This window comes from Passer montanus, unplaced genomic scaffold (assembly GCF_014805655.1).
Source record: "Passer montanus isolate IOZ18808 unplaced genomic scaffold, ASM1480565v1 scaffold11, whole genome shotgun sequence".
Taxonomy (NCBI): domain Eukaryota; kingdom Metazoa; phylum Chordata; class Aves; order Passeriformes; family Passeridae; genus Passer; species Passer montanus.
Genome location: NW_024357613.1, coordinates 13,036,677 through 13,053,850, shown reverse-complemented (window position 1 = coordinate 13,053,850; position 17,174 = coordinate 13,036,677). Strand labels below are relative to the sequence as shown.

Below are 17,174 nucleotides of genomic sequence, written 5' to 3'. Positions count from 1 at the left end.
GTCTTTTTCAAGTTCTCAAAGGCAGGGTCTCTAACAGAGGCCTGTTTCATTCAGGGTTTCAGTCTAACCGGTCAGCACTGTGTCACAGGCACCTCTGAACAGCACAATAACCAACCCCACTGGTCCACAAAACAAAAGGGCCTCTGTGGCAACAGGCTGCCACAGAAAAGACACTACCATGGAGACTATTCGTGATCCTGTAAGAAATATCCATTGTATTTCACATCCCTTTGTTCTGAAAGCAGTAGGAAATATCTCACGTCCATTCATCACGAGCCAATGAGTTACCCCAAGTTTAGAGTTTGGGAATTGGAAAAGAGTTAAAACTCACCAAAAATAGTCTGGGACCAAAACTCTGCCTAGGATAAAGAAAGTAGAAAGGAAGAGAAACATATAGCAGCTGAGCTGGAAGAGTACCCACAAGTACTCAAGCTTCAACTTGAGAATTAAAGTATGGAGAAAAGGGAGTTACCTGCACTATCCAAGTAATTATTAGTTTTGGAATAAAGCATGTGGGTGCATGTATGCACAAGTAGAAGAAGAACTGAGGAGAAAAAGGGAAGAGATTAAAGCTGACTTCTTGTGGCTAATACAACAACTTTTAACTTGGTTATAGGCATTTGCATTCTTTTTTACATCCATGAACCTTGTTTCAGTTTTCCCGAGTTGCACTGCCTGTCTTCCCTTAATTCACATGTGAAAGAATATTTTGTGGGTAGGTGCAGTACAAGGAGTACAATTCAGAGGTTGCAGACAAGGCATGTTGCTGCTGTGATCAAACATTTTTGGATGTGTGCAAGGCCCACGTGTTCATCCAGCACCGCAGGGCCAAATGACATTCCAGGAGCAGCTGCCCAGCCACTACATCCACGCTTAGTGCATGTTCCCCGCAGGGAAAGTTGAAGCTCTTATCTCAGATTTCTACCTGAAAAAAAAAAAAAAAAAAAAAAAAAAAGTTGAGAGAATCTTACTTGGAAACATTTTGTAATCTATTTTGTGCATTATTTAGCCCAAGATAAGAATACAAAGGTTCTGTGAATTCACTCAAACCCATGCTATAAATCTGATGGGGGTTTTTACTTTGTATTCTTTGTGGATATGCAAGAAGAATTTTGATAGAAGCTAGTGCATTCTTGATGTTAATGCAGATTTGGTTTTATTTTTTCCTCTAACTTTTTTTAATTTTAGGTATCATCCTTTCAAAGTTGCAAGTGAACATCTCAGTTAGTATATGATCTCAAACTTATTTTTGGAACGTATAAAAATACCAAAAGGGTTCACTAATCTTTTGATGAGATAAAATTACTTCTGAAGGATAAAATTAGCATGCTGGAAATTTTCCAACAATTATATTTTTACAGCCCTACCATACAGTGTATTTTTGAAGAATCAGTACTCTGAAATACACATTAGATACATCTTCTGCAAACTATATTTTGAATAAAATTTTAATGTGATAATTATTTTTAAAAATTTCTCATTATTTATAAAGAATGATACTTATTGTATAATCTTCTTATTATGAGAAAGAAAATATTAATGAAACAGGCATCCTAATTTTGACTAGGATAGAGATAATTTTCTTCCTGGTAGCTGGTCCAGTGCTGTGTTTTAGATGTCGTATGAGAACAATGTTGATAACACACTGATGTTTTATTTGTGCCTCAGGAGTGCTTACCCTGAGTCAAGGACTTTCCAGTGTCTCCTGCTCTGCTCCTGAGGAGGGGCACAAGATGCCAGGAGGGAGCACGGCCAGGACAGCTGAGCTGAGCTGGCCAAAGGGATATGCCATACCCTGGGAATGTCATGGCCAGTGTATAAACGAGGGAGTTGGCCTGGAGGCACAGATCACTGCTCAGGGCTGGGCTGGGCTTCAGTCAGTGGGTGGTGAACAATTGTATTTTGCATCACTTGTCTTTCTGGAGGTTTATTCCTGGTTTTTTTGTTGTTGTTGGTTTTTGGTTTTGTTTGTTTTAGGTTTTTTTGTGTGGGGGGGTTTTATATTCCTGGTTTTTTTGTTGTTGTTGGTTTTTGGTTTTGTTTGTTTTAGGTTTTTTTGTGTGGGGGGTTTTATTTTTTTGGGGGGTTTTTTTTGGGTTTTTTTTGTTTGTTTTTTTTTGCTACCTCTGTTAGGTTTTTTTTACTCTGAATATTGTTATGGTTATTGTTCCCATAGTGTCCTACTTTATTTCCATTATTAAAATGTTGTTATTTCAATCTGTGGATTTTAACTTTTTCTGATTCTCTTCCCTATCCCACTGTGATGGGGAGAGTGAGTGAGTGAGTGAGTGAGTGAGTGAGTGAGTGAGTGAGAACCTGTGAGGGGGTTAAGTACTGACCAGTGTCAAACCATGACACAGAATTAAAGAAAATATGGTTTAAAATAATTTAAATTTGAAATTTAGATTCCAAAATCAGGAGGGAGGGGGCTGATGGGTCGAAAGCACACTGATCCCAACACCCAGAGCTCAACAAACAGAAATGAACTTGCGCCATCCATATTTTCTGAAAAACAGGGAAGAAAGCACAAGATAAGGGAGATCAGCTTTTCAAGGGATGATAGTTTACCAATAACAACCTGCTTTGTGCTGCACTATGCAGCATATTCATAAATGGTCTGGAAAAGAGATGAGCAGTCAGGAACAAAGCCTGATGAGGCTATTATTTTAGTTAATAAAGATGAGACAACCTTGGTTTTGTGCAGGAAAGTTTATGGGAGTGACCGAGCAATAAAATTGCAGCGGAGGTCAATGTAGATGCAAAGTGCTGCACAAGAGGAAAAGGGCCCTTACTTCAGGTATGAAATGGCAGGATCTGATCTGGTCATTTCTTTTCAGGAAAGAGTCCTGGAATTATGAAAATGGCCCTATGGGAACATCAGCCTGGTCATCACCAGATGAAAAATTAAAATGAATTTTAAAAACACTAGTAAGTATTAAGAAATCAGCCAAGAGCAAAACAAATAATAAATTTTTGCTGCCACAAAAATCCATATTTTGCTTGCATCTTCTGTGTAGGTAAAGAATTGTAGAAATATTGGTTGAGAGGGACCTCTGCAGGTCACCCAGCTCAACCTTTGCCTTGAAGCAGGACCACTGCCAACACTAGATCAGATCAGCTGTGGCTTTGTTTATCTGAGTGTTGGAAATCACCAAGGATGGTGATTCCACAACCTGCCTGGGTCATTCGTTCCAGTGTTGCATATTCCTTTTGGTGAAGAAATTTTTCCCCATGACCAGTTTGAACCTCCCTAGCTGCAGTTGTAGCTCAACACAGCTGCCCAATCCAAGTAAGCTGTTGTTCCTTGTTTTCTACTTGCCACTGCCAAGAAGTGTTTGGCTGCATCTTCCTTCAGATGCTTTTCTTGTCCCTGAACTTCAGCAATAGGATGGAAAACAGAAACGTTTTTGATGTAAAGCTCAGCTAACTTTAATAGAATTCTTCACAGTGGGAGAGGACTTATAGAGTATATGATAAAGAACTAGTGAGTATCAAATGAAGATAGCAGGTTGAAAAGACACTAAAAGAGGCAAGATTTTGCACAAAGATATGCTTGACCTGGAGAACTTGTTACTAAAGCAAGTTGTAGATATTACAGATCCATGTAGGTTAAAGGGAAGATGGGCAAGAACCCAACAGAGAAATCCAGTGAAGGTTACTAAGATCATAGAAACTGCACCTGCCTCATAAAATCTGAGTCTGAAATATTGGTGGCAGTGAAGGTGCTGGAGGGAGCTACTGCCTTCAGTAGCGGGCAGGAGGAGGAGGGAGCTGGGCGCTAAGGTGCTGGAGGGAGCTACTGCCTTCAGTAATGTAACCTGATATTGGTCTAGCAAAGCCCTTGGTCTCAGCCAGTGTGGAAGCTCTTGTGTTCAATATATTGTTTGTAAAACTTTACCACTTTTCCTCCATTTCTGTCTTGCCTTGTTAATTACCTTGGTAATTCTTCAGGTCACTTTCTCTGGCACATGAAATATTATTATATTATTACTATTTTGCTTTGGTTTTAAGTTGTGTGCATAAAGAACAACAAACCCAGAACTGCAAATGAAATCTAAATTTTGAAGAAATAAGCCTCTGTCTTCAAAATGAAACTGCAGGCTGCAGTTTGCTGGTCAAAGCCTTATTTCTAACCTGTTTAAAAATTTGGTTCCACTAAGTTTTTGAAGTTAAGATTTTTAAAGGAAGGACATGCCTATGATTAAAACAACGAAGCAGCACTCTGGAGATCTCACTCTGATCTCCAGCAATGCCACAAATTTCCTGCTGGTTTTGGCAAATCAATGGGCCTTCATTTAGCATGAAATGAGTTTTCAGCAGATGAACTCAATGGAAGTGCTTGAGTTAAGCACTAGCAGAACTGCTTACTGAGGGTCCTTTTCACCTTGTGCATCTGCCTGGCAGTGGGCAGCTTTGGGGAGGGCCCTGTTCTAGTGCCAGGGGGTGATCCAGGGAGGAGAGACCTCCCCACGAAGCTTTCTGCCTGGGGAGGAGAGACCACAGGAACACTGAGGGGAAGGAGGAAGCCAAGGAGTGATGAGGAAAGGAGGAAGGTGCTTCTCACCTGGCCTCTGGGGCCTAGACGAGCGGGAATGGTCCAGAGGAGGGGCAGGGAAGGTCCCTGAGGAGCAAGGCGCTCCAGAGGAGCGGGGCTGGGAGACAGGGGCGAGGGCAGGGAGGAGCGGGCAGGCCGCGGTCCGTGGGAACGCCATTCCCCGCTCCTCGCCTTCCGCGGGACGCTCCGGCGGGCAGGGGCAGCGGCTGTCCCCGCCACAGGTGGAGCGGACGGTGCGAGCCCCGCTGCCCTTCCCTTGGGACGGGCTCCCTCCTCCTCCTGCCCGCTTGTCCCCGCTGGCCACCCCGGCCCAGCTGCCTCTCCCGCCCCGTCCCGTGCGGGCCCCGCGCCCAGAGGAGCCGCGGCCGGGGCGATGCGCCTCCCCGCTCCGCAGGCAGAGCCCCTTCTCCTCCTCCCTTCCCATCCGAGGAGACACCGAGATCTGCCTCCGCTCCCCTCGGCCCTCCCCCTCGGCTTCCTCTCTCTCTCGCCTTCTTTTTCTTTTTTTTACTTTCCTTTTTTTTTTTTTTTTTTTTTTTTTCCCTTTTCCATCCCCTCCCCCGCCTGGGAAGACCTGGCCGCTCCCCCCGCCCCGTCCTCAGTAGCCGCGGGCGCTGGGCGGCGGACGAGCGGCGCGGAGCGGGGAGCCGGGAGCCCGAGCCCCGGGGCTGCGGCCGCCCTGCCCTCCGTCCGTCCCGCGGGTGCCAGGTAGGACCACGAGCCTTCCCTGGGGAAGAGGCAGCTCCCAGAGGCCTGGGCGGGCAGCAGCGGAGCTGGGGATGGGGGCTGAGGGGGACCGGGCACTGCGAGGGAACCACCGTCTGCAAGGCGATAGTTGTTTTGCGATGTCATTCTTCCTACGCGGGTTGTTTTTAAAAAATGATGGGGCTGAGCGATGTCAGTACCTTGAGCTTGGCAGCTGAGATGTTTTGTGTAAAGTTCCTGCCTCTTTAGCCTGATGGATATATTTTTGATAGGACTAAAACGCCACGCGTTTATCTGGTCCTTTTTTTTTTTTTTTTTTTCCCCCACATTTGAAGCCGGTTTCACAAGACGGCTTAACAAGACTGCAGCAAGGGGCATATTTATTGGGTTTTCTGGGGTTTGTCTCTGTGCTGTGCCTTCTGCGGGGAGCAGGCAAGGAGCCTCTTCACCCTTCAAAACAAACTCCTTTAATTCCGATTCATCCCCTCAGTGTTAGCGCTACCATCTCCGCGCTCCTCTGGAATTGACACTAATTTCATCCAGATTCGTCACTGCTGGAAACAGATTTATCTTGGAATAGCAAAAATAAAAGAGCCGTGCCAAGGTATTTAACTTGCAGGTTTTGTAGAGGGGGAAAACTCCTTCGGGTCAGGCGTGGAGAAGCAGAGCCTCTCGAGGAAAGCAGGACCAGGAGAGATAAAGCCTTACTCCCCAAATCCTCCTCTTCTTCCAGGACAGCCCTGGGCTCTCACACGCGAACACACAGGAGCGGAGAGGGCAGAGGAGAGGCGGCCATCCCGGCAAAGCCCTCCCGTCCCCGCCGCTCGTCCGGCCGGTTCCCGGTCTGTGCCCGGCGGCGCTGCCCGGCTGGCAGGGCTGGACTCCCGGAGCCGCTCAGCAGCAGGGCACTGGCCGGGGCGGCGGGCGCGGAGAAGATCCCGGCGGCGGGAGGGGCGCGGAGAGGATCCCAGGGGTGGGAAGGGCGGCGGAGCGCGGAGAGGATCCCGGCGGCGTGAGGGGCGGGAGAGGATCCCGGGCGCGGGAGGGGCGCGGGTGCGGAGCCGGAGCTGGAGCCGGGCGCGGAGCTGGAGCCGGGTGCGGGGCTGGAGCCGGGCGCGGGGCTGGAGCCGGGCGCGGAGGCGCTGCCGGCGCTCCGGGAGCGCCGCCCTGCGGCCGCGGCGGGCGCTGCGCCGCTTACTCGCGGTCCTTCACTTTCCCCGCCCGTGGGACTTCAGAAACGAGCTGTCACGCCTGCCGTGTAAAGTTAGTTCTTTCTATGAGTATTGAAGCTGCCTAAATTTTTGCAAGAGACAGGAGCCGTAGTCGGGTTGTTTTTTCGCGAATCAGAAAGGAGGACAACATCCGTACGCCACTGTACAGAGTGAGCGCACCTGGAGGAGGGAAGGGAGAGCAGTGGTGGATAAGTTTATGGCAATGGTTTCTTCCAGGGAGTGTGAGATATCAAAAATTTGTTCTCTATTTTGCTTTGTCAGAGTAGAACTATGAATTCCAACTTTCAGGTCATTTCAAGAATAAGGCCAAAAGCAGTTAAAGGAGATGGTTACTATAGCAGTCTCTGTTATTTTAGGGCTTAGAAATTGGATTTAAAATTGTGTAAGATTAGTTTGAAATGTGTCGACTTTCCTACAAGAAGAAGGAAACTGCACGGTAGAGGCTGCACTAAACAGACCAAGATAAAACACTGTCAGGAAGCTGGAATTAATTTTTCTTCTGTCTGAGCTACACTGGCATGAGAATTTCTTCCGTGATAGCCTGAAGTGAAACCTATTCTAGTTTGGCTTGATTATAAGCCTTTTCCTGAGCATCTGACGTGCATTCAGTTGGAGTAAAGTAGGACAAAATATTTAAAGGATATCCTCAAAAATTAGGGGTTTTTTTGCCTGTGGATGCAGAAAGGTTTAATGTGGAAAGCAAGAAATTGAAAGAACTAAAAATAGTTTTACTTGTACGGATATGTCTGGCAGCTGGAATGACACCAAAGTTATTAGCTGAGTTTGGAAACTGAAGAAAGAATTTCAACATTTTCATATAGCTGGGAATCTCTCTCTTCTGATTTCCATTTTGTTTTCTCACAAATAATTCATCATACCTTAAAGAGCTGACTCAAGGATTCCAATTACTGTAAGCCAACCCAAAATCTGTATGGGAAAGGAGTGAAGGAAAGGAGAGGGCAGAGCATCTTAGGGTGTGGAGGAAGTGTGGAGAATGGGTAATTGAGGGTTTTTTCTTTGCAATCAACTTGAAGCCTTCTCAAGGCATTTCCTCCTTCCCCTGGAGGCTGTATTCTCTCTTCCTTTCTCCCACCCTGCAAAGCTGTCTTTGCACCCCTCTACACATTTGCATCCTCATCACCTGGCAAGAGGAGCCCGATACAAATGTGTAGATGGGTGCAAAGCCTTGTGTTTCCCTCTTGCCAGCAGCCTGTGCTGGGCCATGGCAAATGCTGACATTGCCCTTGCTTGGAGCTGGCCCCCTCTAAACTGTAGAGATGGGGTTAGTAAACAGATCTCAAATGCGTGGCTGCAAATGACAAAGCTGCCTAGTAGAACCACTGCTCTGGTCTCTGTAATGAGAATTTCCATGTTTATCAAGTTCCTTGAACTGCTTCCAGTTATCCTGAAGTGTAGTTAGTTCATTCCCAGTGACAAGTGGATCATTATAAATGAAGAAAATCTTGGCTTCCAAGACTGCCTTTGTAAGCAGTGAGCACTTGAGTGTTGTGATTCAAATGGAGGGCTCCAAGGCATCTATGGAAGGTTCTGTGCTTTGACTTTTTTTTTTTCCTTTCTAAAGAGTAGCAGAAGGAGCCATAGTACTCCACCCTTGCAGAAGGTCTCTCTATAAAGCAGAGAGAAAGAAATGGACTTCTCTATAAACTTAGTTATGAGATCATCTGGGAAGACATGAGCCGTCACAGTGGAATGACATCAACCCAGACTTTCTATGTGAACAAGCAGTTAGTGACTGAACTTTCCTTAGGGCTCACAAAGTTCAGCTACAGAGGAGTATCAGACATCCAGACCTTTATGAAAAACTGAGAAAGGGAGGAATATTCTAGGGAAAAATAGAAAAGTCATTCTCAAGCCTGATATTAGAACTGTCTTCTTCGGCAGCTATATTATGGCAAAGCAAATTTAAACCATCTTTCCTACACAAATATCACATTATTTATCCTCAAACCATGCTAGTTTGTGACAGGCTGGAAACAAAGACAAGGAGATGCTTCCTCATACAACATGTAGTTAAGCTGTGTGACTCCTGGATGCAGAACATTATGGCTACAAAATTCTGTACGTATTGAAGGGAAGACTGTCAAACTGTGGAAGAAAAATTAACTAAGGTTTCCTTACACTACAGAAACTTCCTCTGCTCTGAAGTCCACCAGGTACAACTGGTTGTAAGTCAAGAAACTGTGAGGGAGGAGGGGCATACCTGGTTATCCCTGATCCTGTCCCTATCTTCTACCCTAGGCAGACACATCTAGTCAGTGTCAGAAACAAGATTTTAGGACAGGCAGGCCTTTGGTCAGGCCAGGAAGCTATTTTTATGTTCTCATTGCAGTAATTTTTTTTTATTATTTTGACACCTTCTAACCCACAGATATGTAAAATAGTAATTCCTCCTCAGATTCAGTCCTAATTGAGCAATAACTGAACCAACACTTTGAAGGTAACTTTGTTAATATTTAAATGTGCACATCTCTGCTATACCAATAAGCTAGACTGGTGTGAACAACTGGTGTTCCTCTACAAAATCTTGTGCCTGGGTTGATTCCCCAGCTCTGCTTTCAAAACTTTCAGATATCTTTTCATGTGACCACATACACCCCAGAGCTCAGACCTGTGAGTCACTGTAATCTCCAGACGTCTTAGGAAAGACCCCACATCTTCTCCAAAATCTGAGTTAGCTACTTTAAAGCCAGGAAGGGTTTCCTTCTATTGTAAAATGTGGTATATATATATATATATATATATATATCTCCTAGTAAGTGGACTCCAGCTCAAAGTTGGTGCTTCATTCTGGCAAAGGTGAAAAATGTTAAAACTATGCTAAAACAAATCCACTCTCTTCTTGGCATCAGAAGCAACAAGCTGTGGTTGAACTGTAGTGCTTACTTAACAAAAAAAAAAAATTACTTATTATAGACAACAAATATGTCTATAGGGTAAAGATGCCTCAAAAATCATAGGAATCACTGGTCCATTGCACAGCTTTGAAAGTGATGTTCCCCACTTCTTTTTCCATAAACCCCTGTTTTTCATGCTAGATCTTCAGTTAGCCTGTAGCCAGGCTGTTTTACTGGAGATCACCACTTTTAATATTCTAAACTAAAATTAAGGAAAGTGGTTATGTTTGCCCTGGCCTGCACTGCTATTGCAATGTAAACCAGAGAGCTTAACCACATACAAATCCTTGAATTGCTTGGCTTTTAAAGTTTAATCATAGACCCTTTCTTTCTTCACTGCTGAGGTTTCCATGTAATTGGAATGAAGGATGTTGGAACTGAGCACAGATTTCCCAGTGGCAGCTGCCAGTAGTTGGATAATGCCACTGACATCAATGCTGCCAAAAGAGAAAAATGGTCTTTTCAGTAATGGTTTGAGTTCAGAATCAAGAATTCTGGGTTCAGTTTCTGGCTTTGCCTCAGACTTCTAACAATGTTACATTTTTCCTGCATGTTTCCCAACTAGAGATGGGAATAATACTGCTTTTTGTCTTTCCAATTTAAAGTATTAGCTGTTGGTATGGTGCATCACCCCATCTAGGTGGGGCATTCCACATGTGACCATAAGGCACAGACAGCTCAGTTCCTACAGCCTTTGTGGGATCCTGAAAAAGGCATGTGATGAGTAACCAGACTTGTCCCTCCTGCTCAGCTGAGCTTTGCTGCATGTATATATAGCCAGGAGACTCCTCTACACCAGCAACATTCTGCTTTCCTCATTTGTCTGTCTGTCCTAGAAGACCTTGTTTCCTTGGGATAGCAGTAAGCAAAGTGCCATTTTTCATACAGGCAGATTCATGTTCTCAACTGGGTGGGTAGTGGAGATCCATTGGTGACTTTTAAGTCAGCTAAAGCCACATTTTGGCCATTACACGAAAGAGCACAATTGGTCTGGTTTCCCAAGGGCTCCTAAGTCTCACGAGTGTAGTCTGTCTATCCATCTCTACTAGGATCCCAGCTTATGAATGCATTGAGGGTTTCCAAGTGTGTTTTACCCTCAACTATATAGCTATAAAAAAGTGAAACAGAAATGTAACTGCATACCTTTGAGATAAAAAAAACCGAGGATGCTCTACCAAGAGGAATGATTCAGACTGCTGCCCACTGAGGGAAAAACAGGTAAAACTCAGCCGCTTTCATCTTCCAGTATGTAACTCAACATGGATGCTGGCTGAATTATCTGCATCCATTTTTCTAGAAACAATTGGAAGAGTCAGAGGTAAAACAGGGAATATCTGAGGCATTTCTATTTTAAGTAGATTGTAGAATTCTGTTCCACTGATGTCAGTTCTAAAATTGCATGATTATACTTAGTAGATATTAAGATAACTGTATATATTTCCAAAGTGTATTTTCAAATCTCTCTTTCTTGTTTTAGAAAAAAATAAAATGGAGCACATGTTACTGCTATTCATAATTTTCATACCTATATTGAGTCTCAGTAATGGAACAGAAACTGAACAAGATTTTACTTGGCACTTAAGGAAGATTCCCCAGATTGTGAGGGAAAGAACTTTCTCGCTTGACAGCCCTAAATTTGAAGCAAAAACCAAATTAGAGCTGAACAGTGTATGTGGAATTGAATGTCAAAGAAAACTGCCAGTGCCAAGCTTGTCTGACTTGAAGAGCCTGTTATCCTATGAGACTGTTTTTGAAAACGGCACGCGGACCCTGACTGAAGTGAATGTCCTCGGAGCAGTGCCTGACCCAGCTGCAAACACAACCGCACGAAGGCCTTTGAGAAGGAAGAGGCAGGTATATGGCACAGACAGTAGGTTCAGCATCTATGACAAGAGGTTTATGACCAACTTTCCGTTCAACACAGCCGTGAAGATCTCCACGGGCTGCAGCGGCGTTCTCGTTTCCCCCAAGCACGTGCTAACAGCAGCCCACTGCCTGCACAATGGCAAGGATTATGTTAAGGGCAGCAAAAGACTCAGGGTGGGCCTGATGAAGACAAAGTCCAGAGGCAATGGCAGGAAACGCAAAGGTGCTAAAAGAAGTAGGAGAGAAATTTCTGCGGACAAAGAGGATCCCAAAGTCACTGCAGAATTAAGGCGACAATCCAAAGGTGATGAGAGAAAGCAGAGGGGATCTGGGAGGAAGCAAGGGACCTCAGATGGCGTGCCCTCCTTCCAGTGGACCCGGGTGAAGAGCACGCACATCCCAAAAGGCTGGTTTAAGGGTGTCTCTGGGGATATTGCCCTGGATTATGATTATGCTGTTCTTGAGCTCAAGCGTCCTCACAAAAGGAAATACATGGAGCTGGGAATCAGCCCAACAATCAAAATGATGCCTGGGAGCATGATCCACTTCTCAGGTTTTGACAATGATCGGTCTGGGCAGCTGGTCTATAGATTTTGTAGCATTTCTGATGAGTCCAATGATCTGTTTTATCAGTACTGTGATGCTGAGCCTGGCTCCACAGGATCTGGCATCTATCTCCGTCTGAAGGAGCCAAACAAAAAGAAGTGGAAACGCAAGATCATCGCTGTTTACTCAGGCCATCAGTGGGTGGACATCAATGGCGAACAGCAGGATTACAATGTAGCAGTACGAATTACTCCTCTCAAATATGCCCAGATTTGCTTCTGGATACATGGGAATGATGAGAATTGCACACAAGGCTGAAGAGAGCCGAGCCTCAGTTTTGCTTAGCACCCTCACTGCCATAGAGTGAAAGGCGACCGCAACAGTGACTGGAAGAACATCACGCCAGAACATTCTTGAACTCAAAGCTCACAAGTAGTGCTATCGTGACTTAAGGAATGCTGAATTTCTAGGAGAGGGCTAGAATTGTCAGACAAAATATTTGTAATCAACCTAGATACGTACTTAAAAACCCAAACCATATTTATGTTTGCCATTGTGATAAATTCAAGTCATTTGTGAGGAAAAAAATGGCTGCACCTTTTTGTCATTTTTTTCCCCAGAGGAAGGGTTGAAACTTCTCAAACTGGTGTTATTAAACAATATCTATTTTTTTCCAATGGATTTACATTTCTCAGGGTTCTGTTCCAATTCTTCAAATGCAAGTTGTGCATATAGCATGTTCCTGTATGTGCAGAATGATCCAGAGAACTGCATGAGACAAGACATTATTCTGGCATTCTCTAAAGATCACAGGTCCATGTTGAGAAGCAGCACTGAAGTTATATGATTGTTAGTTTGGAAAACTTCCTCTTCTGGTTGCTGCAGGAACACTCCCATGGAAATTCCAAATTTATGTAGCTGAGATTTACACCTTAAAGAAACATTCACTCCATTGCTCAGTAAAACTTACAAAAGATAAATTAACAAAAAGAAAGTTTCTATGTTTGGAAGAAAAAGACACATTTAAACATTCTTAGAGAAGCTATAGGAATCTTAAACATGAGCATTTGCCTTCCAATTATTATTTGGAGAGCTGTAGGTTTAGTTTCCAGTCAAATGTTTAGCTTTACCATTGGGAGAAGTCACTGACTCCTGGAGTGGCTACTTGACAATCATTTGGAGCTTCACAGATGATATATCTTCTGGGTGCTAAACATTTCTTCAGTTTTTATAAATTACTTTTATATGAGTTCAGCTTCATAGATAGGATAGTATGTATTAGACTGGGAGTTGGAAATCAATATTTTAGTTTGGCTTTATACTGTTTTGCAAAGTGTGTGGTTTTAATCATGTTATATTCAGACTCCACCTCAACATGATTCACAGGGTTAACTAAAAATTTCTCCCAATTAAATTATAGCACCCTCTGATGGTAGAACTATCCTGTGCATTATAAAAGGTATCTTGTTAGATAGCAGCAGTAGTTAGCAAATAATTTGGTTCAATATGTTTGCAGAACCGTGTATTTAATGAAGACACAAACTGAGCTTGACTTTTACACACCTTTAAACACAAACCATCTTCTTAAAACTGTTGTTGATTGCTATATAAGTCTGTATCTTTTATTTTATGTCAAGATTTTGAAGTACACAGAATTCTTATGGTGCTACATTAATCTAATAACATAAAAAGATACTGTGCCTTTCTGATCATACCCTTTGGGTTTCAGTAGGTTCAGAGTATTCACCACTGTAATATTTAATTTTTTTTACCATAAATTTATGCTGACCAAAATACTTTTTCTTCCTGTGCAAGAGAAAAAAATACAAGATTTTAAAATAATGTTTGGGGTTTTTTTTTGAATCTTTAAAACATGCTTGTAATATCTTTTGATGAAATAACATGATTTTAAATAACCCCTTTTTTTTTTGGTATATGGTTGAAAATATACAACCTGACACACTGAATGTGCAGGCAACTTTGTCCTGTTATTGCCCAAGCACAAAAATTTAAGACTTGCTTCCATATCATAACCCTAACAATATTTAATTCATTGGAAGAAATCTCACTTTAAAGAAAACTATTTCTTTTAATGTCAACCTTTCCAGGGAATACTTAGCTTTTCTTCCTTTATTATGTTTTAATTTTATTTTGTGTGATTGTTTGCAGAAAACTAATAATAATTTTTAATAAGTTTAGAAATAAATCTCTAAGATTTTAGGGTTAATTATTTTTTATTATTGTTAACATCTCTATTAACACATGTGGCTTTGCTGACATTAATTTTAAATCACCTCAGTCCAGTATTTAATACTCTCACTCTATGCAACAGATTTATAGTATTCTTTAGTCAGGTCTGTAATGTTTTTCTTAAGTGCCTTTTTCCATACTTACTGTGACAAATAAGGTGCCACATCATTAATCTAATATAAGACAACCCAGGTCCATGGATTTTTTTACAATTATTGTCATTGTTGATTTGGGTCCAAATCTGATCAAGATAAGGGGGCTTAGTAAATTTCTTGTTTTGTTGAGTCTTATTTAGGTGTGCTCCTCCTCAGAAGAAATAAAATCTATTTCTTTATCACTTTGGGAATTGGGAGTAAGGTAAGAATGAAAATGTTTGATGTCAGTTTCCAAATGGTCTTGTTGTAATAATCATCGGTTGTAAATATCTCAGCCGCAACCTGAGGTTTCCATACCAGGTTGATAAAAACTCTTTCTTTTCAGAGAATAAATACTAGGTGCTCATTTTGTAGTACTAAGAGATTAAAGAGGTTGGCCAGAGCAACATAAAAATTAATTTAAAACAAACAAACAAACCTCTGTGTCTCAGTGCCCATGCACAAACACATGCAGATACACAGGCTTGAAGACCATGGTTGTTTTGACTGAGTTTTGGTGTTGTCAGCACCTTCAGGCCAGGGAATACAGGTAGAAGAAGACACAATGTTTTTCCAGTTGTCTTGGCATGGTAGGCAACATTTTGGTATTCCACTTGGTCTAATAGAGAAATCCATTATGTAGGCATTGTTACTACCTACTACAGGGACTCCTGGAACCGTTCATAAATCAAGTACTTACACGCAATCTCAGGAATTTAGTGTCCTGCATAGAGCTCTTGGTACCCACCACTGCAAATGGGACAAGAATTTCTCAGCCATCTCAGATTTTCTTAAAAACCTACAGTTACTATCTAGTTACCAATGAGAAAATATGAGAAGGAAAATATGATCCCAGTAGATCAGATCTTGCTGTTGTCTAGGACACCAGCAGCAAGGCTGGGTTGCCAGCCCTTGTGATGTTTCCCTAAAGGATTTGTCATCTCTCAGGTACCAGGCTGCACATAATTTGTTTTCATCAGTACTAATTGTTTTCCATAAGAGTTTGTGTAGTAGATATTTTTATTTAACTGTATTCCTGGCTTTAGGAAAAAAAAATCAGTCAAATCTCTTTTCTCCTAGAAGGCTACTGGAATTTATAAAGTCAACAAGTAAGTTTTTTTCAGGGCCAAAGATAAACCTCATATGCAAACCATTAACACACACAGACCAGCTTCTGCAAGGTATTTGTGCATGTGTTTAATCTGAGGTTCTGAGACACATAGTGAAAGTCAAGGGGGTTATTTGCAGTGTGAAAAATTAAGAAGAAAAGCACAACATTATGTAGGAAAATGACTTCTCTTATATGAGGTATAGAGTACCCAATGTTTTAATAATTGCTTAAAGAAACTCCTTGACTCCTTAAGATTTACCATCTTAATTTTGCAGATTTATGTGTCTATATGGAGTATGAATCAGCATGGATATGGCTTAAATAAAAAAAAATAACTCATCCACATGTGGAGGAGAGAAGCAGCTGAGGAGTTCTTTATATTCTGCTGATAAGGGATGATCTAGCAGCAGACAGCAAATAAAAGAGAAAGAAAGAACACGTAGAGGGTGGAAGGCCAAGAAGATGGAGATGGTATGCAAGGGATAAAGAAAGTGTGCAAAGTAACAGATGAAATGGCTGCAAGGTAGCAGAGGCACCTATTGTGAGAAAAAGTAGGCAGATGGTAGACACTTAATAGCATGAATTAAGATGTGAAATTCACAAGTTTCATGACAATTTTTCACTGTTAAAGATAAGGCTTTTCTTCCTAGCCAACAGCAACAAGGAAAGGGCTGTCAGAGGACTCAGGCTGTGGCAGGGGTTTTGACCCTGATCTACAATCCATGCCTGAATTCGCAGGGATGATGCTGCTGTTCATTCAGGGTCCTTGGAAAGCAGCAGATCTGTGTTCTGACCAAAAGGCTTGGCAATATGAACCACCCAGTACACTGGATCACCAAGAGTATAGTGAGTAAGGGATATTTCTCAAACCTGACCCTTTTTTTGGGATTCCTGTGAAGGCTGTTCTCCACTGGGAAAAAAAAATCAAACAAAACATCTCAGACTTAAGGCATTTAAATGTTGGCTCCATTTTTGCATGTATCTAGAAATTCTAGGCAATACATTTTTTCAAGTGTCTTCTGTTTGTGTTTGGCATCCATAGAAATTTAATCAACTGCTTCCAATTTTAAAGCACAGATTATTGCAGATAGTTCCATCTACAAATTCCTGGATTAAAGAATGACTGGGGGAAAAAAAGAATGTTATTAAATTGCAAGCTTAAAATTTCATTCTAATCTCAAAGGATTTGGGAGTATATTTTGGTCCCTTTTGCACCAGTTTTTTGCTCCAAGTGTCAGAGCATTTAGATTAAAAATCTCCAGAAGTAGCTTTGAGGATTCTTTCAGGTTCTTTGCTTTTTTAAGACTGACAGAAAACTTTAGAATATTTTTTAACTGTGTAAAATGACAAGCCATTTGAGAAAATAAATGCAAACCTTTGCTCTGTTAAGATATTGTATGATGCACTTATTCTGTCAATAAATATTTTCTGTTGTTTTTCTTTTCCTCTGTCGTGATGCAGTTTGTTAGCTATGGTTGTGTTACACAAACTTCATTCTCCAAGTGCCTGTAATGATTTATCAGTGAATCATCTGGGACTTGGTCTTACAAGATATTAACGTCTCTTTAAACTTGTTCTGGGGACAAAAACTCCCTGTCTTCAAGATAATTACTCCGTGAGCAAATTTGATGAGTAAAACATTTAGTTCAGCAAGGAAATGACTCATAGTCTACCCTGCAAGTTATTAATTCTAAAATAAGTAATTAGTTCTGTTTCTGCTATTTGCTATAGTTACACTTTCTGCCTTAGAGAGCTGTTGAACCAGGCCAAATTAGAAGTGTGTAAAATATTATAATCTGGGTTCTTAGAATTATCTTAACTATGTGCCCTTGAAACTGCTGCTGATTTTATCTCTGAGGG

The 17,174-nt window shown here is 42.1% G+C and overlaps 1 protein-coding gene across 2 annotated transcripts; it reads left to right on the top strand.

Annotated features, from left to right (window-relative positions):
- Positions 1 to 5,148: 5,148 nt before the first annotated feature.
- PRSS35 (serine protease 35) lies at positions 5,149 to 16,748 on the top strand. Of its 2 annotated transcripts, none has more exons than XM_039729597.1 (2): positions 5,149 to 5,263; positions 10,885 to 16,748. In XM_039729597.1, the coding sequence occupies exon 2, from the start codon at positions 10,896 to 10,898 to the stop codon at positions 12,135 to 12,137; it is 1,242 nt and encodes a 413-aa protein (XP_039585531.1). In that variant the 5' UTR covers positions 5,149 to 5,263; positions 10,885 to 10,895; the 3' UTR covers positions 12,138 to 16,748. The 2 variants fall into 2 exon arrangements, with proteins under 2 accessions (XP_039585531.1, XP_039585541.1); XM_039729607.1 differs by lacking the exon at positions 5,149 to 5,263 and adding an exon at positions 5,616 to 5,864.
- Positions 16,749 to 17,174: the final 426 nt, after the last annotated feature.

Excerpts from the sequence above, each read along its gene's own strand:
- PRSS35 (XM_039729597.1), top strand. The coding sequence starts at position 10,896 with ATGGAGCACATGTTACTGCTATTCATAATTTTCATACCTATATTGAGT.